This window comes from Strigops habroptila, chromosome 1 (assembly GCF_004027225.2).
Source record: "Strigops habroptila isolate Jane chromosome 1, bStrHab1.2.pri, whole genome shotgun sequence".
Classification (NCBI taxonomy): domain Eukaryota; kingdom Metazoa; phylum Chordata; class Aves; order Psittaciformes; family Psittacidae; genus Strigops; species Strigops habroptila.
This window is the reverse complement of record NC_044277.2, coordinates 150,933,613-150,957,873: the sequence shown is the minus strand read 5'-3', so window position 1 is coordinate 150,957,873 and position 24,261 is coordinate 150,933,613. Positions and strand designations below refer to the sequence as shown.

The 24,261-nt window shown below is 39.7% G+C and overlaps 1 protein-coding gene across 1 annotated transcript in view; it reads right to left on the bottom strand.

Annotated features, from left to right (window-relative positions):
• The window catches only part of VPS41 (VPS41 subunit of HOPS complex), a 99,574-nt gene extending 88,174 nt beyond the window's left edge, over nt 1–11,400 (bottom strand). Inside the window, exons 1-2 of the mRNA XM_030496814.1 lie at nt 11,340–11,400; nt 7,046–7,084 (exon numbers count right to left, since the gene is read on the bottom strand). Coding sequence (XP_030352674.1) covers nt 7,046–7,084; nt 11,340–11,360 — 60 coding nt within the window. The 5' untranslated portion in view covers nt 11,361–11,400. The remainder of the gene's footprint in view (nt 1–7,045; nt 7,085–11,339) is intronic.
• Between the last annotated feature and the right edge of the window lie 12,861 nt (nt 11,401–24,261).

The following is a 24,261-nucleotide window of genomic DNA, read 5'->3' as shown; positions in this document are numbered from 1 at the left end:
TCAAGTTTCCAACCTGCACGAGAATTATTCTCTATTCTGCAGCTATTGCTACACAAGACTACAAAAGCCATAAAGACTGAAATTTCCAAACCATGAAAACACATTTGTGACTTATGCTGCTAAAAAATATTTTCTTTCTATAATTCTATGGTGAAAACACGCTAATGTTAGTTCACTGAAGGAAGTGAATAACCTCCCATCCAGTTCTTTTATGATTCCTCATAAGGCAAATCACCAATACTTCCCTAGTACTTGGCTGTAAAATTGGTAAATATGGATTAGGATGGTAAAATTTCACACAGCAGTTTTCTGTTCTCCCCATGCATTTTCCACAGGGATTTATTTAATACCTTGACCTCTTTGGGAAAATGCAGATATACACCAGGAGCAAGGAATTAAGATGATATGGCTGCCTGTGAATATGTATCAAAATGGGCTGCATTCACAGTATGAAATGACACACAGATGAAAGGCAAAGCAGAGAGCATTATATTTCTACTCAAAACTGTTGTGGTATAGAGAATGTCACACTACATTTGCAGAACACCAATTGAAGATTCACTCCTACAGGTTTGAAGGAGCTGGGCACCAGCCAAGTTGTGAAGCAGAAGTAACAGAGAGATGACATACTGCACATGAGCAATCATCAGAAATGGCACGTTAAAGGAAAAAAAAAAAGCCTTAGTAAAACGTTCGTGCAGTACAATTTGGTTTCATTTCAACTTCCATCAATCTGTTCTATTTTACTGGTAGTTTCGTGCATGGCAAAGAACACCTGAAAACTTTCCAGTCCACTTCAGTGCTCAAAAGCATGGCATCAGTCCATCCACATCAAGAGCACCATACAGAGGCAGCACAGGATAGGCTGCTTTATCTTCCATGTCGAAATCCAATTCCAACACTGAAAAATCCCAACAGAGTTCAAATCTCAATGAAACTACGCATTTCTACTTGCATTTTCCTTTTGCTGAGTAAGGAACTTGGGCAAACATTTGTTTCTCCCAGGAACACTACTCAACGAGCCCAGTTGCCACCTTGTGATGTACTGCAGATGAAAACTCTACAGTGCAGTTTTGGAAACAGCAGTTTGTAAGGTTCACCCACTCCCCACAGCGGAAGAGCTGGATGGTAAATAGCTGAATTTCCCACTATTTCCCTTTTTCCAGCCCCGAGTGTTATTCCAGCCAGATTAATACCTTTAGTGTTTTGGAAAAGCCACATCTCCATGCTGTGTTCAGTAGCTTTTCAACTGCATTTAATTTATGTAGCTCGCACAGCAGCATTTTTAGTTCTTATGTATTCCACAACACACAGGTAGAACAGGCACTTCTGGTTAATATTAATAGCTCATTAAATGACGTATCTAATTTTCACTCAAAACCAGAAGATAGTAAAAGAATATAGCAATAATCCATTTTTCCTGCAAGTCAATCCTCTAACGATGTATATTATAATGTTAGTTACTAGTCATTGCAAACTTGTTTTTCAAATTAATGTATGAAAAGATTCCATTTAAACCTCAATAAATAATTTACTATGCTCATCCTACTGACTCAAATTGATAAATTATTTGCATGATACATTTTCTCATCAATAAGGAGAAGAACTTTCTATTTGGAATTTATACGCTTTTTCCTTCCATTCTCCCCATTTAAAAGGCCGATTTCACTTAAAGTCATGCAGGAGGAAGCAATCTCTCTTCAGATTGCTCAGCTGTGTGAAACAGAATATGCTTTTTGAGCATTTTTCACCCATTTGGTATTTTTAAAACAACTGGAAGAGAAAAATGGCAACCTAGCACAGAGCTACTCCACAATAAGGAAGAGTGGCATGATGGAAAGAAGTATTCTGCTAAAGGTCAGACAGGAGACAAAAAAAGGCAAGTTGGACTGAGGTACAGGAGCCGAATCTGCTTCTCAACCACCCATTTTTCTGCTGCGATGGTGATGCCCCTTCAAAAGCTACTACCCACAGAAGAGCTCACCTCTTCCAGCCCAATGCTCCACACTCCATGTTAAAAGAACATTTTGATGGAAACAGAGTATGACAAGGAGCCTTTTTTACCAGATGCTTTATTTACTTGAAATGATTTAATTGCTTTGACCTAATCCAGACCCAAAGTACAAGACTAAAATCTGGAGTGCACTGAAAAGGAAAAGAAACCACCAAGGATTTTTAGTTGTCTCTTTTTAAGGCTTAGATGTTTCCCAACTCTGTCCTTGCTCTGATCAGCCTTTCAAACCTTAAAGAACAAAACCATCATCAATTTCAGTGGTAAAAGTATATCAGTGAGGGATATTTCTAATCCACCATAAAGCGATGGAGCTCTGGGGTAACCAAGAATTTGTACAACACTTTCCTCTCTACAAACTCTCCTATAATTTATTAATATAAGTGTTTAAATAACTAAAAGAATAAACTAAATGAACAAATGTATCCCTTTCACAGGGTAGCAATGATCAAAACAGGCAAAACCCAAAAAAATAAGACCAGGAGATAGAAAACTGGAAATGCTAGAATGAAAACGTATGCAACACTGATGGCTAACACGCACAAAAACCTAGTAAGAAAACCAAACCCAAAACAGTAATGCACATATTAATGCAACTTTTTAAAAATAGTATCTTTAATAACTTTTTGCAGAAAATTAATAGTTGCACCCACAGCTGTGGGTAGTTTAACAGGCCAACCATACAAAAAAAGTTACCCTGCAGTGCAGCTACAAAAATCAGTGAAACTCCTTAAAAAAGGATCACTTCATAGGACATAGCACTCATGATTCCAGTGAGACTTGTTCTTGAAAAGGTGATCCCTGTAAAAATAGATACATCCTGGACCAGGGCAATCTGCTCATAGCCCCAGCAGGACACTAACAACCAACTAATCAAGTTCCAGGATGGTAAGTTAGCTTTGATTCCCTCCTCAAGTAGGAAGGTTCTGGGTTTTAATGCATCATTACTTTAATTTTATCAGTACCTCACACTCACAAATGGGGTTTGAAGCTCTCCCTTTACTTCTCAGAGGTCCAAGCTATTGCTGCATTTTATAAGAGGTGGAAGGGGACATGGAGGGAAGCACGCAGGCAAGAGGCAGAGCATAATTAACCTGTACATGAAGTCTAAGGTTGAGATGGAAGCTGTAAGTCCTGGGACCCCGAAGCACAGTTCCAAACATTTTTCTGCTCATACAAGTTACCTGAAATAACTGTTACTAATTTAGGCAGAGCAGCAGTTTTCCAGGGTGCAGCACATGCTTTTATCAGTACAAATGAAGTCTCGACAGGAATGTTTTGTGCATTACATATACAGTGAAAACAAAAATAACATTCACCTGCCCTCGCAAGATTTCATAGAGTAACGTAATGAATGGCAACTCTACCATACTGTGCAACTACAACTCACTGCAAATACACACACTCTGTAGCAATACAGCGCAGAGCAGCATGGAAGTTCAGGGAGACTCAAGTTGGTTCTTTAATAAGCTTTCATGTGAATTAAAAGACACAAAACCGGTTCCTCTCTTCATAGAATGCAAGTGATTCATGGTGCATCTCACAATACATGCTGTTGTGTGCACTACTATAATTATACCTCTATTTAAAGATCACTTGTTTTAAATTGAAATAAAAGTTTGTGTAAATCACTTCACAACAGTCCATTATGTAATGCAACAGGATTCCCTCATGGAAAGCAAGACTTCCAATGACAGCATTACAAGCTGAGCAGCAGCATCAACTTAAATGCAAGAAAAATACCACTGTGCATCTCATCTTACCACCACATTGCATCACTACTGAAGAGAGTTTAACTATTTACTTACACATTTATTAGCATCATCTTTTGCTAATGAGCTGGCAAAATATAAGTATCTACCTGACAGAAAACAGCTCAAGTGAGAAAAGTCAGGTTTTACAGAAACAGACACATCGCAAATAAGAAAATTAATTTGAAAACAAATTCAGACTCAGACTGTACATAATTTATGCAGACTCCCTTTCTCCACAGTTTACAAACAGCCAAAAGTCAGATTAATTTGTTGTCTGTTTTTAAGATCTCATCAAATGTTAAAGTCAAAACATGTAGCCCTAGACGCAATAAAATAAAATTCAGTAAGCCAATGAAACTCCATTGAATTAGAACTTTTCAGCCAAACAGACCACCTCAGGCTCTGCCCCAAATGTAGCATGTTTGATGATTAGACAGTAACGGGAGAAGGAAAGCAAATAGTCTTCACAAACACAATTAAAAAAACCAAAACAAATCAGCCAAAACCAGAAGATACAAAAAGAAAATCATTGTGCTTCAAGAGTGCAGTAGAATTACTCAGCAAATCAAGTAGGCTTGAGAATTAAAAGACTGTGTTAGATACACTGCTTCCTCATCATATCATGGTATAATATGTAGCAGTCGGCCTACAGGAAAATAAAAGCTTCTAATACCCCATATCATAGATAATGATATAAAACAAAAGTGTAAGTTGTACTGGAGTTACCAAGACAGATTTAGATTACATTTCTACAAGTGCTGATAAAAGTAACTACCACAACCTTCACACTGAAAGGTCTGCTTAACATCTGAACATAGGCTCCAGCTCTGCTAATCAACGCCTTTGAACTTACACATTCTCATTTAAACAGCTGACAAGTATTAAGCACTTAAGCAGCCTGAGGAACTCAACTTCCTGGGAAGCAATGGTTGGAACCAAACACACAATGAAGGGCTCTTAGCTAACTTACATTGAAGACAGTCAATCTTTGCAGGCTCCCAGGTTTGAGGCCTACTTTGTCTACAAAGCCAGTTCAGACAGGGACATCATTTACTAAAACCCAGGAATTTAAAAATTACATTCCTTCATTATAGAAGACTTCTATAGTATAACTTGGATGTGTCATGTGGCCTCTGAAACCAATAGTAATATTTTGCAGTTTTATGGGAAGAATTTAGATTAAGTGTAAGACCAATTGGATATGCAAAATCTTTTCTTACTGTGATGATGTCTACAAAGTCCACGCCATGACTGTTACAGTTTTTTAATGGGTAAAACTGAACACAGGCTGCAAGGATTACAGTCTCATTCTAGTACTGCCACCATAAAATCCAGCCCTGATTATTCGAACTCTGGGCCACCCAATAGAAATCATACAATTTTATGATCACAAGAGCTAAGAGTGAAGCTATCAGTTCAGTCTTATCTCTGACCAGACTTCAAATAACATAAGCAAGCCCTGACAACATTTAGACTTTGTGATTCTACCACTAGTTTTGGTTTCTATCTGAACGATCATTAGAAATAGTCCGACGAGTGATGTAACCACTAAAATTGTGAAAATTGTTCACTACTGCCTTTAAGTAATTTCTAAGCATGCTTTCCAAGTTCCATTTCACCAGCTACCTGCATAGTGTCAAGACACTATAGACTGGACTTAAAATGCAAAGTGTTTTCACAGGCATTAGAACGATGATTAAATTGTTCTCTAGATCCAACATCTACATTCCCAACACGGAAATTTCCTTTTCACCTCTCTACACACATGAAATTAACGTTAAAAATAGGCATCAACTTTATAACTAAGGTCTTGTTGAAATTTTATGACTTTCAATTTTGTGAAAGCTGCATGATGCCTACTTTTACTTAAGGTAAAACTAAATAAAACCCCGACAAGCTGGCAACCCATTTATGACTAATTCTGCTGTAAATACTTATTTACTACAGGCTGAAATGTTGAAAGGCCATTAAAAAGGCCACTAAAACAAGTTCCCACTTGAAACAGGCTTTAAAGAAAAAAAACCCAACTGCCTCAGCAGGCAAGTATTTGTTCACTATCCTGTGAATGTCAACCCTTGAGAGGATTATTATTCTACTAAACACTGAGTAGTTGCCCAGTCATTGTCTACGAGCACTTCACATCACAAAGCAACATCTGGAATGAAACCATTTCACACTGGGCAAAAAAAAGTCTGGTCCAGGCAGCACAGAGCAACCTTAAAGGGCCAAAGAAATCCCTGCTTCTCACCAAGAATGCCCTAGGGTGCCACTGCAGAGAGCCACTCCTGAAAGGCAGAGGGGAAAAAATTATCCCACAAGAAACAAAGCCACCATCCTCTGCAAAAAGGTTGGTTGGTTGGTTGTTTTTCAGAATCCACTACTGCAGTCTCTGCAATACCCACCGTCTTGGAAATTAGGATTTCTGCCTAATTAAACTCAGACCCAGTGCGTAAACCCAGAACCCAAGCATGAAGATTGGTCCCTAGGTAAAAAATAGAACATCTTCCTAACAGCAAGTCCATTAAAGCTTTGGAGCAGCTTTTTGGAGCCACTTCCACTTAGATACATAACAGGTGAAAACACCCTACCAAGGTAATACCCTGCCCTGCACCATCTGTCCTTGCTGGTGGCCACAAGTGAAGCAGCTCAACCATCCTTACTCCTTCCTTCCTGCAGCTATCCCAGAAAACACTGAAGTATCTCTTTCCAGATCTCTCAGGGTTCCTTCAGTGATAGCAGGTTTGTATTACATTGCTGTTTAGGGACAAGTTCTTGAACTCTCTGTAGCTCTCCTCCTCTCCACATCCCCAGCACACTGTTTCTAGCACCTACAGCAGGGTAGGCAGACCATTCCAGAACACGACAGAGTCTTTGACAAAATGTCACCTCAAGAACAGAGACTCTACACAACGTGATTAAACATAGACCGTGAAGCTATTAAAATAACACAGCAATTACCTGAATGTAATATTACTGCACACATAATTATACTGACAATTAAATTTTCATTTGATCAAAACAGAAGTGCATGCACTTGAATGTCTCTCAACATGATTCATTTTTCCATAATGGGGCAATTGTGAGGGTTTTAAATATAAAGCAGCTTTTAATAACAAATCATAGCTCTTTTTTAATCATTTAAACCCAGATTAACATTCCTTGCTACATGGTACTGGTAAAACTTCTAAAAACAACCAGTAAGGTAGCATTTTTCCTTCAGCAGTGAAAAAGAACTAGCACTGACACGGATTCAAGTGAGAAGCATTTTAAGCAGGCTTACCTCAGATTCATCTGTTGATTCCTCAGTAGACCTGGTTTCCTGAAAATGACACAAAGAACAAAGGGGAAATCAACTAAGTATATATATAACTGAGCAGTATTTCCCTTTAAAAAGCCCTTTTTAAACCTTTGTTAAGAAACAGGACAAAGTGGAACCGACTCAAAGTTTCAGAGTCTCCATCCTTTCCATTCAGACCCAGTTTGTCCTTACACTTGCAATCTAGTGCCACACTGACACTCAGTGGCACCAGTTGTCTGTGATACTATTGCCATTTACCCTAAAGAGAGTGTGATTGTATCAGCTGAGATCCCATGCCTGTGAAAGCTTCCCTCCTTCCAGAAGTGGAAGCAAGTTTTGTAAAGCAACTCCCCACATCTTGACTTGCAAGGCAGAATAGAATTTGCAAGTTATCCACAAACTAGCTTTGGTATTGAACTACTCAGCTGATAATCAGCTTATTTTAAACTGCAATAATTTCCAACCATTTTCCATAGAAATCCAGCATTTCATACAATCCCAGACCGGTTTGTGTTGGAAGGGACCTTAAAGCTCACCCAGTTCCAACCCCCTGCCATGGGCAGGGACACCTTCCACTAGAGCAGGTTGCTCCAAGCCCCTGTGTCCAACCTGGCCTTGAACACTGCCAGGGATGGGGCAGCCACAGCTTCTCTGGGCACCCTGTGCCAGCGCCTCAGCACCCTCACAGGGAAGAACTTCTTCCTAATATCTAATCTCAGTCTCCCCTCTGTCAGGTTAAGGCCATACCCCCTTGTCCTGTCACTACATGCCCTTGTCAAAAGTCTCTCTCCATTTAACAACTTTCTCCTTCCCACCCTGTGTCAGTGCAATCCCATGGGGCTTTCTCTTGCCTTTGAAGCAACTGTACCTTTAAAACATCTCTCTCTGGCAAGGCAATGATTCTTACTGTCCTACAAAAAAAATGCTGCAAGTCAACTCATCCTAATCTCTCACCTGTCCACTGAGAAAATCTGCTGATGCAATGCCTCCTCAAAGAGGTCAGCAAAAATGAAGATTTACTTAACGTATTTATCGTTATCAATAGCAATAAAAGATTACAACTAATACGCTGACAGTGAATGTAAGCATTTTAACAACAAAATACGATACAAAGAACAAGTAAGAGAGAAGGCAGCATTTCAAACCTTATGAAGTAGTATTTGGACAGCAAGATAAATAGGTACAGAATTTCACCAGAGAAGGCAAAAAAAGAAGAGACAGTTACCAGCAGTTTAAAGAGAAATGGAAAGGGACAAAACCATAATGCACTGACAACCACTGTCACTTTTATTTTGACACATTTATTTATTTTGTGTTTATAAAATGCATTGATGGCGACCTCTAGGCAAAAAGTAAATGCCTCCTTTGCATTAATGGAGATTTACCTTTAGTGACCATAGTCACAAAGAAGCAGGAGAAGAAAAGCACCATTTCTACTGGCTACTTGAAACTCAGTGCAAGGTATTACCATGATTACTGCCTTCTGTTTTGTCCATTTTACTTACTATAACCAGGTCCACCTCTAAAACACACACGTATATCTGGCTATATACTATGACTCAAGTTGGGAAATTGCAAGTAGAAAGAACACAGGAGTCAAGGGAAGATTAAAAGGGAGTAATATCCTGGCACCCTTTCAAGTTTAGGTTTGACTTTGCAAGTACAACTGTTTGTCCATCAGTCTGTCTCTCTACTCATACAATACAGTTACCTTTGAGCAAATAACACGTTTGTTACATACAATCTTTGTGCGTCTTAAATTCTACTTAACAATAACTAAATGAGGACAGAACTAAAATACCCTTGTGTACCACTGCCAGCCTATTGAACAGACTAAAGCAACACATGAAATCCAATGCAACATATCACCAGGTGCCTAACAAAACCCCCTGCCTTTCCTCCTCAATACCAAGAGTTGTTTACTCAACTCTTCAATAAACCAAAACTATTAGCACCACCATTTAGATATTTTGACACAGTTCACACTCTGTAACAACAGGAGAATGTGTTTCAAAAATTACATCTTTTTCCCAAATAAAATAAGCAGTTACAACAAGTGACATTATTGCTGCTACACATGAGACTTTATAGTACAGCTACACTACTTACACTATTTTTCCCCTTATGGTTCTAATTGCTTTGCCTTCAGGAGAACACAAATGTAGGTATAAGCTCAGTATCTAACACCACGCAGACAGACTCACACAAGTGCAGGGTGGAATAACAGCCACTTGCTTTTACAGAAGCTGATCTTTACATCCACCTGAGACATTTAATAAAGATTAAACTGAGTTGCAAGTTGTTATGTGCAAGGGCATCCTTGGAAAATATTGGCTTACAGAATCAGGGCACACCAGAAGTTGATTCAACTAATCAATCAGAGTGAGCCAATGAAGTATCAATCTGCTTTGATTTAGGACATGTGCCCTGGTATCCCTACGGTATTCACAAGCCACTGCAACAGCAGCTACTGGATTTCATAACAGCATATAAACTCAGGCTAATATTTCATGGCCTTTATGTTTTACTGCAGAAAACAACATGCAAAAATTCAGAGGGAGTCTTGGCTTAGGAAAGAAATATAGAAACTGTATTTGTTCTCTGATAAGAACTTAGCTGAAGGTGCTTACAATTGACACTCACCTACTAACTCACTTTACTAGCAACTTACTATGAAATGCTTTTTGCCTGAGTTCTCCCATTTGCACCAGCAAACTGGAAGAGTAAATTGCAGTTATGACTGCCCTGGGGTTTTGTTAGGTTCCTCTCCCCTCCCTCCAAATGCATGAGCCAAGAGGATTATCCCCCACTTCTGCTTCTTAGTAGCCTTGTAACTGTGAAAAAGAAATCCCTCAACAGGGATTTGTAGGCGACCAGAATCCCAAATCATGTAGGAATAGCTGTCACTGGTGGGTCTCAGACTCTGGGGGAAAATCAGCAATACACTTCAGCCAGCTGGCAAATGCTGTTGCTCAAGCAGCCTAAGAATGGAGAAAAGGTACATGGATGAGCAATCCACAGAAGTGTGAAGTTATCTCTCACCATTATAATCTCTCACTTAGCGGATCCAACATAACTTCTCAATAAATTCTAATCTGGCTTTCCAATGTGACGGATATAGGGTTTTCCCTTCCCCACCTCAGCAAAGATCAGATGCTATCCACCATATGTTTAGGCTCGTAACTCAAAGCTGTTGGGAGAGGAAAACCATGAAACTTCGGTTTCAAAGAAACCTACATGCACAATATACACATCCCTTTCAGCAGGGGTGCGAGTCCTCCCCAAAGGAAATAAACAGCAATGAATAAGGTAACTTTCCTACCATAGTGCAGAGAGAGCAAAACACAGGCTGTTTTCACCTATTACAGTATTAGAGAAGATAACTTCTCAGAGCTGGTTTTATCCAGCTGGTTTTATCAGCATTTGAATGCTGATACAATGCTGCCACAAATGCTGCCACAGTTAAAAACTCACCAAACCAGGGGATGAAGCCTCCCCAAGGAAGCCAACCCTTCCCAACAAAACCCCTGGCAGCAGGGCAGGTGGAAACCTGTGCCAATCTCCAACTCAGGCCAATTCCCTTAAGGCAATTCTAACACTCTCCCACCTTCAGGCATTCAAGGCAAACATCACACAGTTTAGCATTACAGAACACCACGTTGGAAGGGACCACAGGGATCATCTTAGTTGTGTGTCAAAGTTCTGGCTCAGCAAAGAAACACTGAGAAAGCATCTGAAAGGACGGGGAACTTCACTTCTTGCTTGTACTTTATTTATTTCTCGGGAAAGAGCAGTCTAGGCAGGGGGAGCTCCAGGAGAACCGCAGGGGACAAGCACCAAACCTCTGGGATTTTGTCTCAGGAGAAAACTCCCCTGTTGAGATGAACTTGCTCACGCCTCCTGCGCCACTCGGTAAACGGCAGCTTCTCGACCATTTCAGACGGACCCTTCGGCTCTTTAACGCTGGCTCTACAGCGGCGCCAGCTGCATCCCTAAACCCCCCTCAGCCCCCGAGCCCCAGTGTCCTGCACCGGGTGCTGTGTAAGGAGCAAAGCCCCCAGGGCTTGCGCCGCCTCCCCAGCCCTCCCTCAGCTTGTTCCACACGAACCCCGGCAGGCCGCGGCGGGCGGCCCCATCCGCGGAGCGCGGCGCGGAGGCCTCGCCCCACCGCCGCCGGCCCCCGCCGGGCTGGCTGAGCCGCCTGTCCCCGCACACAGGCGCTGCCCCGCCGCGCTCCCCGGCCCGTCCGGCTGCGGCAATGCCCTCACAGCGTTACCTTCTCCTCGGCTTCCGCCATGGCGCGGCCAGGGCGCTGTCATGTGAGGGGCAGGAAGCCGGTGAGGGCGGAGGCAGCTGGGAAATGTAGTTTCGGCCGAGGGGGTGTGTTTTACTAATCTTTTCTTTTCTTTCTTTTTTTTTCTTTTATTTTTATTTTTCCTTCTTCTTTCTTGTTGTGTTTGGTTATTTTGTGGGGAGGGGGTGGCTTTCCCTGAACTTCGGCCATAGCAGTGCTGTCTTACAACCTACACCAAGCGCACAGGCAGGGCTGGGCTGAACAGAGGCAGCACATCCCAGCTGGGTTTTCCATCTGCCCTCCTCAGCTGCAAGCGAGATGCTTTCTGTTCAAGCCGAATTCCTTCGATTTCCTCAGGGAGACCTTCACCCACCGAGCTGTGAGGGACCGAAGGCGGCTGCTGTGGTGAACGATGAGGTGGCCTGTGGTTAGCGAGGGGTTGGGTGTAGTTGAAGCGGAGATGCCCTTGCAGCATGCCCACGGCCATGGTGTGCACTGGGCTGCCTGTTCTCCAGGACGAGGCCTGTTTGTTGGCTCCCGTCTGAGCAGCGCTTGGTCGAGCACAGCTCTGGTTTCCATTAGATCCTCTGGTAAGATGTGTAGCAGCCTCTGGCGTCTCTATACTTGTACTGAATTTGCCAATGTTGAACTTGCCCACACGCTTTAATGTCAGGAGTAAGGTTTTAGAAAGCTTAAATATCTTTGTACAATTCTAGGAGCTGCTGCATTTTCTTTCTTTTTTTTTAAGCTTGAAAACAAGACTTGAATGCCTTTCTTGCACCCAAATTACTTATTTTATATGTTAAAAATGTAACCAAAGCTAAAGAGCAATAGGCAGTATATTTTATCACTTGCTCTTGGAGCTATTCCAAATCTAAGGTGGAGCTACAGTGTTAATGTACCAAGTCTCTACCCTTGGGATCAAAGCCAAGAGTTTAAAAATATGCAGGTCAACGTTGGTAATAAAAGAGAAATCTTGGAATATGATACTAGAAGACCATAAGGCCATACAATTAAGTTTAATTGCAGAGAGTATTACTTTGGATGTGAAAATCATGTATATTGTTGCCATACCTTTAGAAAGTAATGGTGAGAGTTTCGACTGAGAAGAGATAGATCTGTCCTTTAAAATCACACTGAGAGGTTGACACTGGGGTGAGAAAGAGCTATCGAAGTTAACGGTGTCAGTGCAGGAGCATATGAATATAACTATCATGAATACATTTCATTTGCAAATGATGTAATATAAAAACCCCTCCTTTTTTGGTCTGTTACTAGATGTCTGTGGAGGACCAGGGTACCATGGCAAAGGAGTGTGTAAATGTCATCCTGGCCATATAAGCTAAGAGATATCTACAAACAGGGAGATGTTTGGCTGTCACTGTACAAAATACTGTTGAGACCTCACCTGGGTATAATGGTATATTTCAAGTCACCTTTGTTGCAAAAAAGATGAATTCAAACTGGAAGAGGGCAAAGGACCACTAAAAGGATTACAGGAATTTAGGGTCTGTTCTAGTGGACAAGATGGAAACAAAGAAGGGCTTGGCTTCTTCAGTTTAGAAATAAAAAAGAGCTGAAGAGGAAGAAGAGCTATTAAAGTACAAGCTGTGAGATCAAATAGGTATCCCCTATTTTCAGTGCATTTAGGCTGGAAATGAGAAGTAGATTCCCATGTGTCAGGCACATGTGGTCCTCAGAAGAACCTTGCTGGCAAGAAATTTAACTGATTTCAAGAGGAGACTTAATAAACTTATATAAGAGACTGTAAGAGATGTTTGCTGACAGCTGCGTTGCTTACCCAGAGAACTCACTCCAGTCCTGTTCTGACCTTCTTGAATTCCAGTCCTGTTCAAATCAATGAAAAATATATCATTGCTGCCAATGGAGTCAAAATTTGTCCTGTAATATGTAATGCACAAGCTATCTTACCTGATGCTTGAAGACTGAAAATATCTAGTGAAATATTTTTTGGCTGATATGAGGGTTTTTTTCGCACTTTCAAGGAAAAAAAAAAAACGTATAAGGGTTTGGGGTTTCAGGGTTGGTTTTCTTTCTTTTTGTGGCTTTTTTTAAACTGGAATGAGCATTAATAACTGACTTTATAAATGCCAACCAAAACAGAGGGTAAGGCAACGGATGGCAGATCTTGTAAACTTTGCTATTATAACAGCTAACACTGCACATTTGTTACAAATAGAGCAGTCAAGGAACAGCTGTTCCTGTTTTCATTGCACACAGAGTAAGTGGTATAAACAATGTGATTTACTTACAGTTTGCTACTTATTTCTGGCAGAAACAGGCAAAACTAATTTTTTTCTTGTTTAGACTTAAGGTATGAATTCAATCTGCCATGATCATAGGTTTTTATTGTGTCAGGAAAATTTAATATGTTGGCATATGTTGCCACCGCTTCCATACCCACCTTCCAAAAGTGCTGAAAGCCATCAATAAGCAATGACGTCAATGGGGTTTAAAGCCTTTCAGCACCTCCTGCAAAGCTTCCTACAGACTTGGGCCTGAGAACATCCCAGTCAACCTGTGGAGATGACAAGCTTAAGCGTAGTTCAGTGTTAGTGGAAAATATAGCACTGCCCAAGGGAAGCAAATATTCTGTCCTAACCTTAAAAACTGCTCTCTCTCACTGTCTGCCAGCCTGTAGGTTTGAAGTTTGGGTTAAGACAGTTGCACAAGAGGGAGAGGTTTGGGATCCCTGGTGAGATTATGAAGGCTTTGAAGTTTACGTAGAGCATTTTGGCTCAGATCCATCTCAAGTGGTAGGCTGGCTGTACCTTATCGTTTAGTTTTAACATGGTTCACCAAAAATGGCACTCTTCGTAAGTCTTTTAAAATAAAGATTTTAGCCATACCATGATGTTTTTAATGTTCATAGTGCTTGCTTTAATGCAGAGCTTCCAGTTGATGGCAAGTCTGCAGGACACTTCTAACAGGATGCTGACACTCCCCATCCAGCTTTCTAAAATTCAGGTCTGTCAGGAGTTTCTGATTTATCTTTTGCCACAGAAATCAGAATTATCATTGAAACTTGGACCTTGACCAACATTCAGATTCCAGATACTGCTAGAATTTTTATCTCTTGCTTTATCACACTTTATCCCTGACTACTGTGAAACATAACAAGTAGCAAGTATCCATGCCATTTGGTAGAGATTATTGTATGTCAGCCTCCAAGAGCTCTCAGTTGCTTTCAAGTAGGACTGATTCATCCAACAAAATATTCATCTGGCTTCTCTCTCAGCACTCTTGCCACCACTTATTCAGTAAAAAAACCCAAAATGGTGTTGTCTGTAAGTTACTAGCATTTAAAAACACTGTGCTGGATAAAACATAGCTAATGTTGTCAGAACAATAGCGGTTCAAAGGCTTTCCTCCTTCTGTTTGTTTGTTTGTTTGTAGAAAAGAAACTTGCAAAGGCTTTTCTTTTCTTTTTTTCTTTTCCTCCCTTGCTAGCAAAGAATTATTTCTGTGAAGATACTTTCAGTTTGTACCATAGCTTCCACAAATATAATCTTGAACATGTTCAGGAACTTTGAGCTTTAACAAAGATCCTGTTTCAATTGCTAGCATTGTGTTGTTTTGCACTTGTTGACTTTTTTCTTCTTAATCCACCTCTAAAATTTATCACATGTCTCCTTGAAATAAGTATCAGAAAAATAACTGTAAACCCCGTTTAAATTATAAATTTAAAAAAACCAAATAACATGCTTTAATGGCTTGGAGTTAGATAAACCGTGCTCATAAAGCTAAGCTTATATGCAGAACTTCATGGGGTAATCATTAACAAAGATAAGTAAATATCTTTTTGTTAACCATGGTACCATATGAGCATCATAGTAACTGCCTTCTTCAACTGGCACTGAAGATTACCCCTGTGTAATTTACAATAGCACCAAAAGGCAAGGTAAGGAATGAAAGTATGCCATTGCCACTGTTACTCCCAATAGTTACTCCCAATATATCCCACCACTGCAGCATGTTTAAATTTAAATGACCAGCTAGTTTTGTAAAAATGAGTGGTAATATTATCAGAAATGTTATTACAAACTCTTTAAAATAGTTGTTCTGTGTTCCCCAGCATTTAAAGACTTTTCCAAATTCCAGTGAATTATTTTCAAATCATTCAGGAATAACATTTCCCTTAGTCTTTTCTTTCTTCCTCTGACCCTGACTCCCTGTCTTTGTTTCTTCTGCTCCCTTTCTTTATCTCCACTCTCAGGCAGTCTTTACTGAAAGATACCTTCTTGTGCTGGGTAGAGCACACAGAGAAGATGAAAAAATGTGAACAACAGTAAACAGCATAAAGCCAGTACAATTATCCATTTATTAAAGATAAACAATGGCTCTATGTAAGGGGAAAGGTAGTAAGGGACCCTCTTGAAAACCTTATAGTTAAAAATATAAAGGGCCTAGTAGAGAAGGAGCAAGCCTGAAATTGAAAAGTTATTATACTATGAGAAAATTTCATAGATTTATAGACTATGAAGCCAGATGGGAATAGCACTGTGATTTAATCTGAACTCCTCCCTAACATGGGCCGTGAGATTTGCCTGAATTAATTCCTTTTTGTACCATTTTCCTTAAAGAAAACGTACCTTGACGTAACAATTCCAGTTACACAGAACTCCCTGCACTTCTGGTAAGTCATTTCAAGTGCAGTTATACTCACTGCTATTAAAGAACACACAAGAAATGTCTTCTTACTGGGTCAGAACAGTGGTCCATGTAGCCCAGTGCTTGGTCCTCGACCGTGGCACTAAGAGGTGCTATTTGCGGAGAGCATGTACCTCTGAGCTCCACTCCCCTTGTCTTACCAGCATCTGCTGGCATGGAATTAGGGACGTTAGAAGGCACATCCCTGACTGCTCCTTCTAGTATCTGTTAACAAAGCTGCTGTTGATAAATTTGGCATTTTTGGACCTTTGCTGTGGATCTTTGCTGATAATGCTTGCCTCCGCAATCTCTTGAGGCAATGAGCCCAGAAGTTCTCTGCCTGATGCTTAAAGTTCTTTCTTTTCTTCCTCTTTTAAACCGCTATGGCTCTCCTACCAGTTTTGAGAAGTGCCCCTTAGTTCTAATATTGCAGGACTTTATATAATGGGTTTCCCTTCTCCCTATGGCACACTTACATTTGTCTTCCTTCAGCTTTGAGCCTTTCCATTATGTCCACTACGGTATCGTCTGTCAGCAACTTTTGAAAGTTCTGTATTAAAAGATTTCTGTTCCCCATGTGAGTACTTGTAGCCTAACACGAAATCACTTCTCAGTTATTTAAGTTAAATAGAAAGATGCCACGGATTCTTTCACAAAAGATGTTTTACATCCTACTAGTAATTTTTGTGACTCTTGTCTGCTGTACCATAAATCTGTTACCGTCTTTCGTAACTTGCACCTAGTGGGACATGACTGTTAATGTTAAACTGATGCAAGATACTCATCCCTCTTGCATTTATTTTACTATTGTGAATAACTCTACCATTTCAAGCCCTCATCCTGTTTTAAGGATTCCTTCTCCTTCCTAATAGAATTAAAGCACTCCTTGTCTTTAATTCTTCTAACATTGACTTCTTCTTTTTGCTGTTTCATAGAATATGTATTTTTATGAATCCTAGGTTTTAATTTACAGTTACTGTCACTGATTGTTTTCTCATTGAAACAATCAAAAAAGCCTATAGATGTAAACCTATATTGGATGCTTTCACATCTTCCTCAAGGATATTTTGTTTTGTTGTCTTGTTGTAGAGTCCTCACTACTCTTTTAAGAGTTCTCAATTCCCATTTATATGTTCCTTCTAGCTGGTTATTCATCACTTCCATCTTTTTAAAGCAGCATTAGTGTTTGTTTTCAGTAAGAGCTGTATTCCATTGTCAAACATAAATGTGATTTGAGTAATGAGCATTTTCATCAAAGAAAGCACCCAGATTTGATCTAATTTAAAATTAAAGCATAATGGTTAGAACAGTCTTAAGATTTTGTTTGGTTCGAGAGTCTCAAGAACAACGTTAAATTTAATCCCCTTGTTCATATTTAGGTTTTGTTAGCTTTTAGCAATTGGTCTTTCTTCCTATGCATTGAGAACTGTTGTCTATTTTTATAAGTGAGGCTAAGTCTTAAAAGAAAATACTTATGTAGGTAGGACGCCAAATCTTGACTCTAGGACTTAATAGTTTTATTAACATTTCTGGAATTTGAAATTGAAAATACAGGATCCCATTTTCTAAACCTTCAGTCTGGGTTAAGATAACTCTTACAAATTACCTGTCTTACAGTGTGGCTTCTACAGAACTGCTTATCGTGTTTGTTATGACCAACTTTATTGTGTACATTACAGGTATAATGAAGTCATTACTGAATTATTGACACTTCTGTCTATATTCCTGTTACAGGTCGCACCAGCAAGAGACTCCTATTTCCCAAGGTGGTTGATGCAGACTGTCTTGAGGCATTGCTTTCTTGTGAGTTTCCAATTTTAAGTACCTGCAATGGCGTGGAGATAGTTTTTCTGTCTGTTGGGTGGGTGTCTTTCATTTTGCTTTTCATGTCCCAGAAGGAGACACAAAAGGAACATGCAGAAGCACAGAGCCTTCTGGGGCAGCGCTGGAGGGCTGTCTCGAGAGGAAGGAGCCACACTTGGTGGGGTCTGCCATGGTATTATGCCTATAGCAGACCCTGGAGCAAACCATCACAGAGGGCAGTGGTTTCCTCACTGCAGAGGGAGCCCGGATGTGGACAGCCACGTGCACAGTTTTGGTGATCAGGGCAACGGGGCGCTGGACATAAAGAGTGAGCCAAGTTGGCAGTATGGACCTATACGTAATAGAATAATTAGAATAGAATAATTTTGTGCTCCATATATACAGGTGATATTACCCAGGTATTTTGATACTATTTTCCTTAGGCTGTTACAAATCTGCATGAATCTCAGTAATTTACTGCTGCTTTCGCTCATACCCGCCACAGCTACTGCCAGATACTGATCTTGGGTAACCAGAAGGTAATGTAGTAGTAAGTTTCCCAACAACTCTGTGTGGTGTGTGTTTCCTTTTAGAGAAGACCACCTATTTGAACAGCAGCTTTCCAAATGGCTTACCTAAACTGACATGTCACAAAAATCTCTCTTTTCCAAATCTTAATAGCATCCTTCTATATAACCTGTATTACAGTGATACACAGACATACTTTGGATACATATCATTGGTCTACTTGTATTTTAATCTAAAGAAGAATGAAGTTTCAGGATATAATAGAACGAAATTAATAAAACATAAGCCATTCTTCTTTAATCTTAAGTTTCATGCCTGATGAAGGTTTTTCCATTGCAAAGTAAGAGTTGTTCATTAAGAAGGTCAGAGGTAGCAACATTTGTGCAAGTACCTTAGAGAAGAATTTTGCAAAAACAGGAACAGATTGCTACCTAAATAGTAACATTTTCATCAAATACAATCCTGAATAAAATGTAATTTGGTATATTTATATATATAGTGGATAGATGAGTTATCACTGGAATATGAAGCTTCTCTGTATTTGGCTTGGGCTGCCTCACTTGCTGTGTTGTGAAGACAACACATGTTGTGTGTTGCAAATCAGTTTGTTTATGCCACATCTTCTCACTGTTAAGGATTTGGAGTTCTTTTGAAAGTCCTTTCCACCTGAAACAAAAGCGGTGTTCTTTTTGAACTTGTCATATTTCGTATGGTTTCAAGGTGAAAAAACTATAGATTACATGTATTTTCAAAATAACCCTATCCCTCTAAACACCAAAAAAAACCACCCTATGAAGTAGTATTTTCAGAAGCAGCTGCTTATCCCTGCTGCCAGTGAAGTTGATAGGAATTTCATTATTGATTTCTGTAGGAAAACATTTAGACCAACATTTTATGCTTTTGAAACTATTAACCATTGTTCTTCAAATAATTAATAGATAAGAAATAAATATTAAAAATTCTTAATACATTTGCTTTACAGCTGTGTTGTAGCTTGCCTTGGACTGTGAGGAGTCAAATCACCAAAGCCTAGTAAAGCTCTCTCCTATTCCTTTTCTTCACAAGTGTTATTTCTGATAATTATTTTCCCTCACTTCTTCTGATCTGCTCTGTTACTGAAGGTTTTTAATGGAGCCAATATTAAATAGATCATTGGAAAATCTATTTTGTATTTACAGTGAAAAACACTTTTCTTCTTCTTCTTGACATACACTTAACCTCAAGGAAAAATACTTGGCTTTCCACTTACTTAAATAGTGTACATAATGTACAGGAAATGATTGATGAGGTTATCAGAGTTTCTACCTCTGGAATACTGTATGCTTTCCATACATAATATCCCGGTTATACCCATAGAGCATATTACACTAACATTCTGAAGTGAATTCTCAACTTCACAATTTTTGTATATATATTTTGTAATACTGCTGAACTGAGATCTGGAGAGTGGAAAGAAGGAAAGAACTAAAAACGTGAAAAGGGAAGAGAAGCAACAAAATAAATCAAGGCATGATTAGACTCCTGCCAAGCAGATAGCTGCTGATGCTGCCATTTAACAGATGTGACATAAAATTCTGGTGAAGCTAAATTGAATAAGGGGTTGGTTGTTCATCAGAAAGGGGTTAAAACTTCACCCAAATATTCTGTATTCCCTGTTAAACCTAGGACTGAAACATTCAGTAGTTATGAACACATGAAAGAGAGGCACATAGCTGGTTACAACAGGAAAAAAGGAAAAGCCCATGTCTTTTCTGATGATGTAAAGTTGCCTTCATTCCCAGTTATTACAGCGTAACTGACCCGTCTTAATTTGGGTACAGATCCTGCAATTTTATTCATGAGAGAAGTCCAATTAACTTTCCTGCAGCCCAAAACTTTCCATTAAAAGGTGTCACAAGCCTGTACAGCCCCTCTAACTGGTGCTACCACCATACCTCTGTCTGAACAGAGGTGCAGAATGGATTCTGGCCAGCAGAATAAATTGTCTCAATGAACTCCCTTTTCCTCCCAGCTGTGTATGACATTCACACAAAGAACCATTTACATTTCAGACCCTTTTTACACTCACAGGAGACTTAAAGGAAAAGCAAGGTCTCAGGGCAACTGAGGATCAGGCCATCAGTTTATTGCCACCAGGCATTTTAATCACAGATTCCCGTACCTATGAGAAAGCCTCTCCGTTTACTGAAAGCACAATCCTCACTGTCTGTTCTGTTTTCTGTTGCTCTAATCATAACCTAGCTGAGAAAAATCCTTTTATACTCAACTCTTTCTTTGATTACATCTTTAGCTGCATGTATCAACCTGCTTCTTTCCACAGCTATGTTTTCCTTGCCATCTCTTCCCATCCTCTTACATCCCCTCAGGATTTGACCCTGGACCACATAGCTGAAGTCTGACAGTTCACCCTGGGACAATCCTTGATTATGAAGCAATGTCAGAGTCAAAATCCAAATCCCTTGGGTCCAAGGTAGTGCCTGTAAGTGGTGCCTGAGCTAATATACAGACTATTTAAGTATCTCCTCTTAGCTCGACGGATGTGAATAAATAGAGCTGGCAAATGGCAATCATAGGGTGAGATCCTCCCCAAATGGCATTTTTTTCATTTGAAGCTATTTTTTGAAATAAATTCTTTCCATTCTTCTCATTCTTTAGCCCCTGTGAAGGTATTTGGCGGATAATACTTTTTGAGCTGTTGGGTTGGATATCGAAGGGCTCTACCCGTTGCATGCTAAGTGTGCAGCAGCAGAATGCCAGTCCTCACTTTCCCACTTCATTTAAGTAGATTTTCAGTACAGTGCTAAGCAGCAGCCTCAGTGTTACCTGTGCCTGGATTCTGTCAGCAGTGACAGTGACAGGTCACCAGCACCACTTCTCCACAGTGTTCACTGCCAGGCCAGAAAATGCCCATAGTGCTTGAAAACTGTCATGACCTGTTTGTTTCATGCACCATGGATGAGGAGCAACTTCCTGTGTTTCAAGTGGGGAAAGTGAGGCAAAGAGCATAACTAACTTATTTTAAGCAATTCAAAAGGAAAATCTCTGTCTCCTGATTCCCAGCCTCATGCTTTGGCTACAGGACAGCCCTTCTACCCCTTGATGGTCCTAATGCCTCAAGTATTGCCTTTTTCCATTAAGCAAATATTGATTTTGTTCTCCTGCTTGAAAACAGACTGGAAATTAACATGGCTCTTTTTGGTTACTTCATTGTTTATGAATCACCTGGGAATAGTATTTATTAGTTAACTGCTGTTGCTCCTCCAATGGGCACTCACAACCTTCTTTTCCCATGGTATGTGTTAAACAGCAGCTATTAAGAATGCTCCTCCATGACAAAGTGCCAGGCTTTCCCTTTAACTATTTAACATCCTGCAGACAGCCCCCAACATATAAAACAGATGATTTAGAAGAAACAGGATAGGGGCACTCAAAGATCTTGTTATTTATTTTATGAGCATCCAGCTTATTATAATTAGCCATATTATGTTGTGGTGGTGACGACAGCATGGTACTTTTACTTTTGATGGGAGGATACAATTTCTATCATCTGAAAGAACAGACTTCTAAATCAACATAGGATCCCATTTGAATTCCATCTAATCCCTGGAAGTAGCTGGGATTAGTAGGAGATGAGGAGGATCAAAGGGTAATAGGAAAAGATGCAAGTGAAGTGCCATGATGAGAGTTGGTGGTAGCAGGCACAGCACGCTGGGGTTTCGGAGGTTTACTAACACATCTAGCACTAGTCCTGAAGGATCAGTGTACAGCTCTCCTATGTCAAGTGATACATAACATGTTACTTCAGAGTTTAGTCAGAAGAGGGGCAAAATTACTGGAGTAACAAGCCTAACACTTATTTCCTAAGGCAATTTCTGTGAGAAGACTTGATGGAGATGGAAGATAGGGAAAGTCATGGGAGCTGACTGCTATCCTGTGATGTGACACAGACTCAAGAAATGATAGGGGGAGAATTGTTTCACTGTTCTATACCTCAGTTTCTCCATCAATGAAATAGAAGTAAGGAAATGTACTGATTGTTGTGAAGTATTTTGATATCTAGAGATGAAAAGTCCTAAGAACTTGAGTCTTGATCCAAAGCCCTTTGAAGTCCTCAGAAGGCCCTTGATTCAGCTCTCTCAATTTGCATTTGCCTTAGTCTGCAAGTCACCCACCAGTCTCCGGAAATTTGGAAAGGTACCACCCAATGCATTGCTCAAAGATGGAAAAATACATTCTCGAGTAATCATTATCATTATCTTTGGCTATTTGACTATTCAGTTGGAATTTACAAAACAGCAGCGCAATATATGCATTTGGATTATTTGTAATATTTTACAAGATCAAGGTGAAAACGTAGAAGACGGAGAAGGGAAAAACCCAGCATGTTTCCCTGACACCAAAGAACGAACTCTGACAGAAACAAGCTTTTTTTTTTTTTTATCTTTCTTCTCTGAAGATAGATGAAAAAGATCAGGAGAAACTATGTCTCATTAGAAGTAAATGCAGTCTGTGGTAATCCATACTAAATTTACCAGGTCGTATCTTCTGAGAAGATATTAGGCACCAAAGGGCAGGTAGTTAGATTGAAAAAAAACAACGCTAAAAGTATTTAAAAGTTGGTGTTTAATTTTTTTTTCAATATAATAAATGAAGTGGCACAGACTTTCCAGAAGAATTTTAAATCTTTCCCTGTGATAGGGAAGGTGAGAGAAGGTTGGAAGATGAATGACAGTTTTGCTCATTATTCAACAAAGCTCACAACAAATGAAATGGCTGCCTTCAGAACGTACTTTGTTTTCTGTTTCTGGAGACTAAGCAGCTTCTTTTTGCTAAAAGAGAAATATTATCTTTATGAAGAAAATATTCTTTCCTAATCAATATTTCTTTAACCTCTGGGTTATTACTTCCTCAAATCTCTTTTTAATTTTTTTTCCTGAAGATTGGTCTATGTACTTTAATGAAAAATCTGCAGAACAGACACATGCTATTGTTCACATTAAAGCTTTCAAAGGTTATTAACTGTGATGGGGCATTACTTGTCTTCGGCACATTTTTCTGTACTGTATCACGTTCTTGGGATGTATGTGTGTGTATATATATAATTGGGAGCGGAAAGAATTAGCTGTTGGCAAAGCAGCAATATCCACACACTAGTTAAAGTCAAAGATCCAGGAAATACACATTCTGTTCTTGCTATGCCACAGATTCCCTGCATCTTGTATATGCCACTTAGCTTCTTTCTGCTTCAGCTCAGGTATCTGTTAAATGGGATTAATACAATAGGGACGTTTATGTCTCTTTCTTGACCACTTCAGAAGCCTGGTGATTACTGGAAACTTTTACATTTATTTTTATGAAACTTTCTGTGATGAATAATAATTTAACGTTAAATTTGCTTTTTCTTTTTTTCTACTTTTAGAATAGAAAATGTGCAAAGAGTCTAAGTAGTTATCTACATCTAAAACTCATGATGCCAGCTGGTCATTCCCCAGATCCCTTTCCTCTTCTCCTGCCAGGTCATTTGCATCCCAAAGCAACTTACATTTCCAGGAGTACAAAAGTTGTGATTTCCATCACAACTTTGACTGTTCGAGAACTGTTGGAATTAGCCCAACACTATTTCTTTTGGAGCCCTCCTTCCAGATCTAATACTAGTCAACGGGTTTGAATGTATACCCCCTAACCAGATGTAGACCATACATCAAAATGGAGCCTTAGATGTTTTATTATTTCTTGAGCTCTGGCCAGAACAGGGTGATGAAAACTGTGTTTGAAACTGCTGATGCTATTGAAAACCCCTACAATAAAATATCTGTTGCTATCTTTTATGCTTGATTACCAAGCTGAAAGCAAGATTTTGTAATAAATGGGAAATCATGATCACTTTCTTTTCTACGTCTGT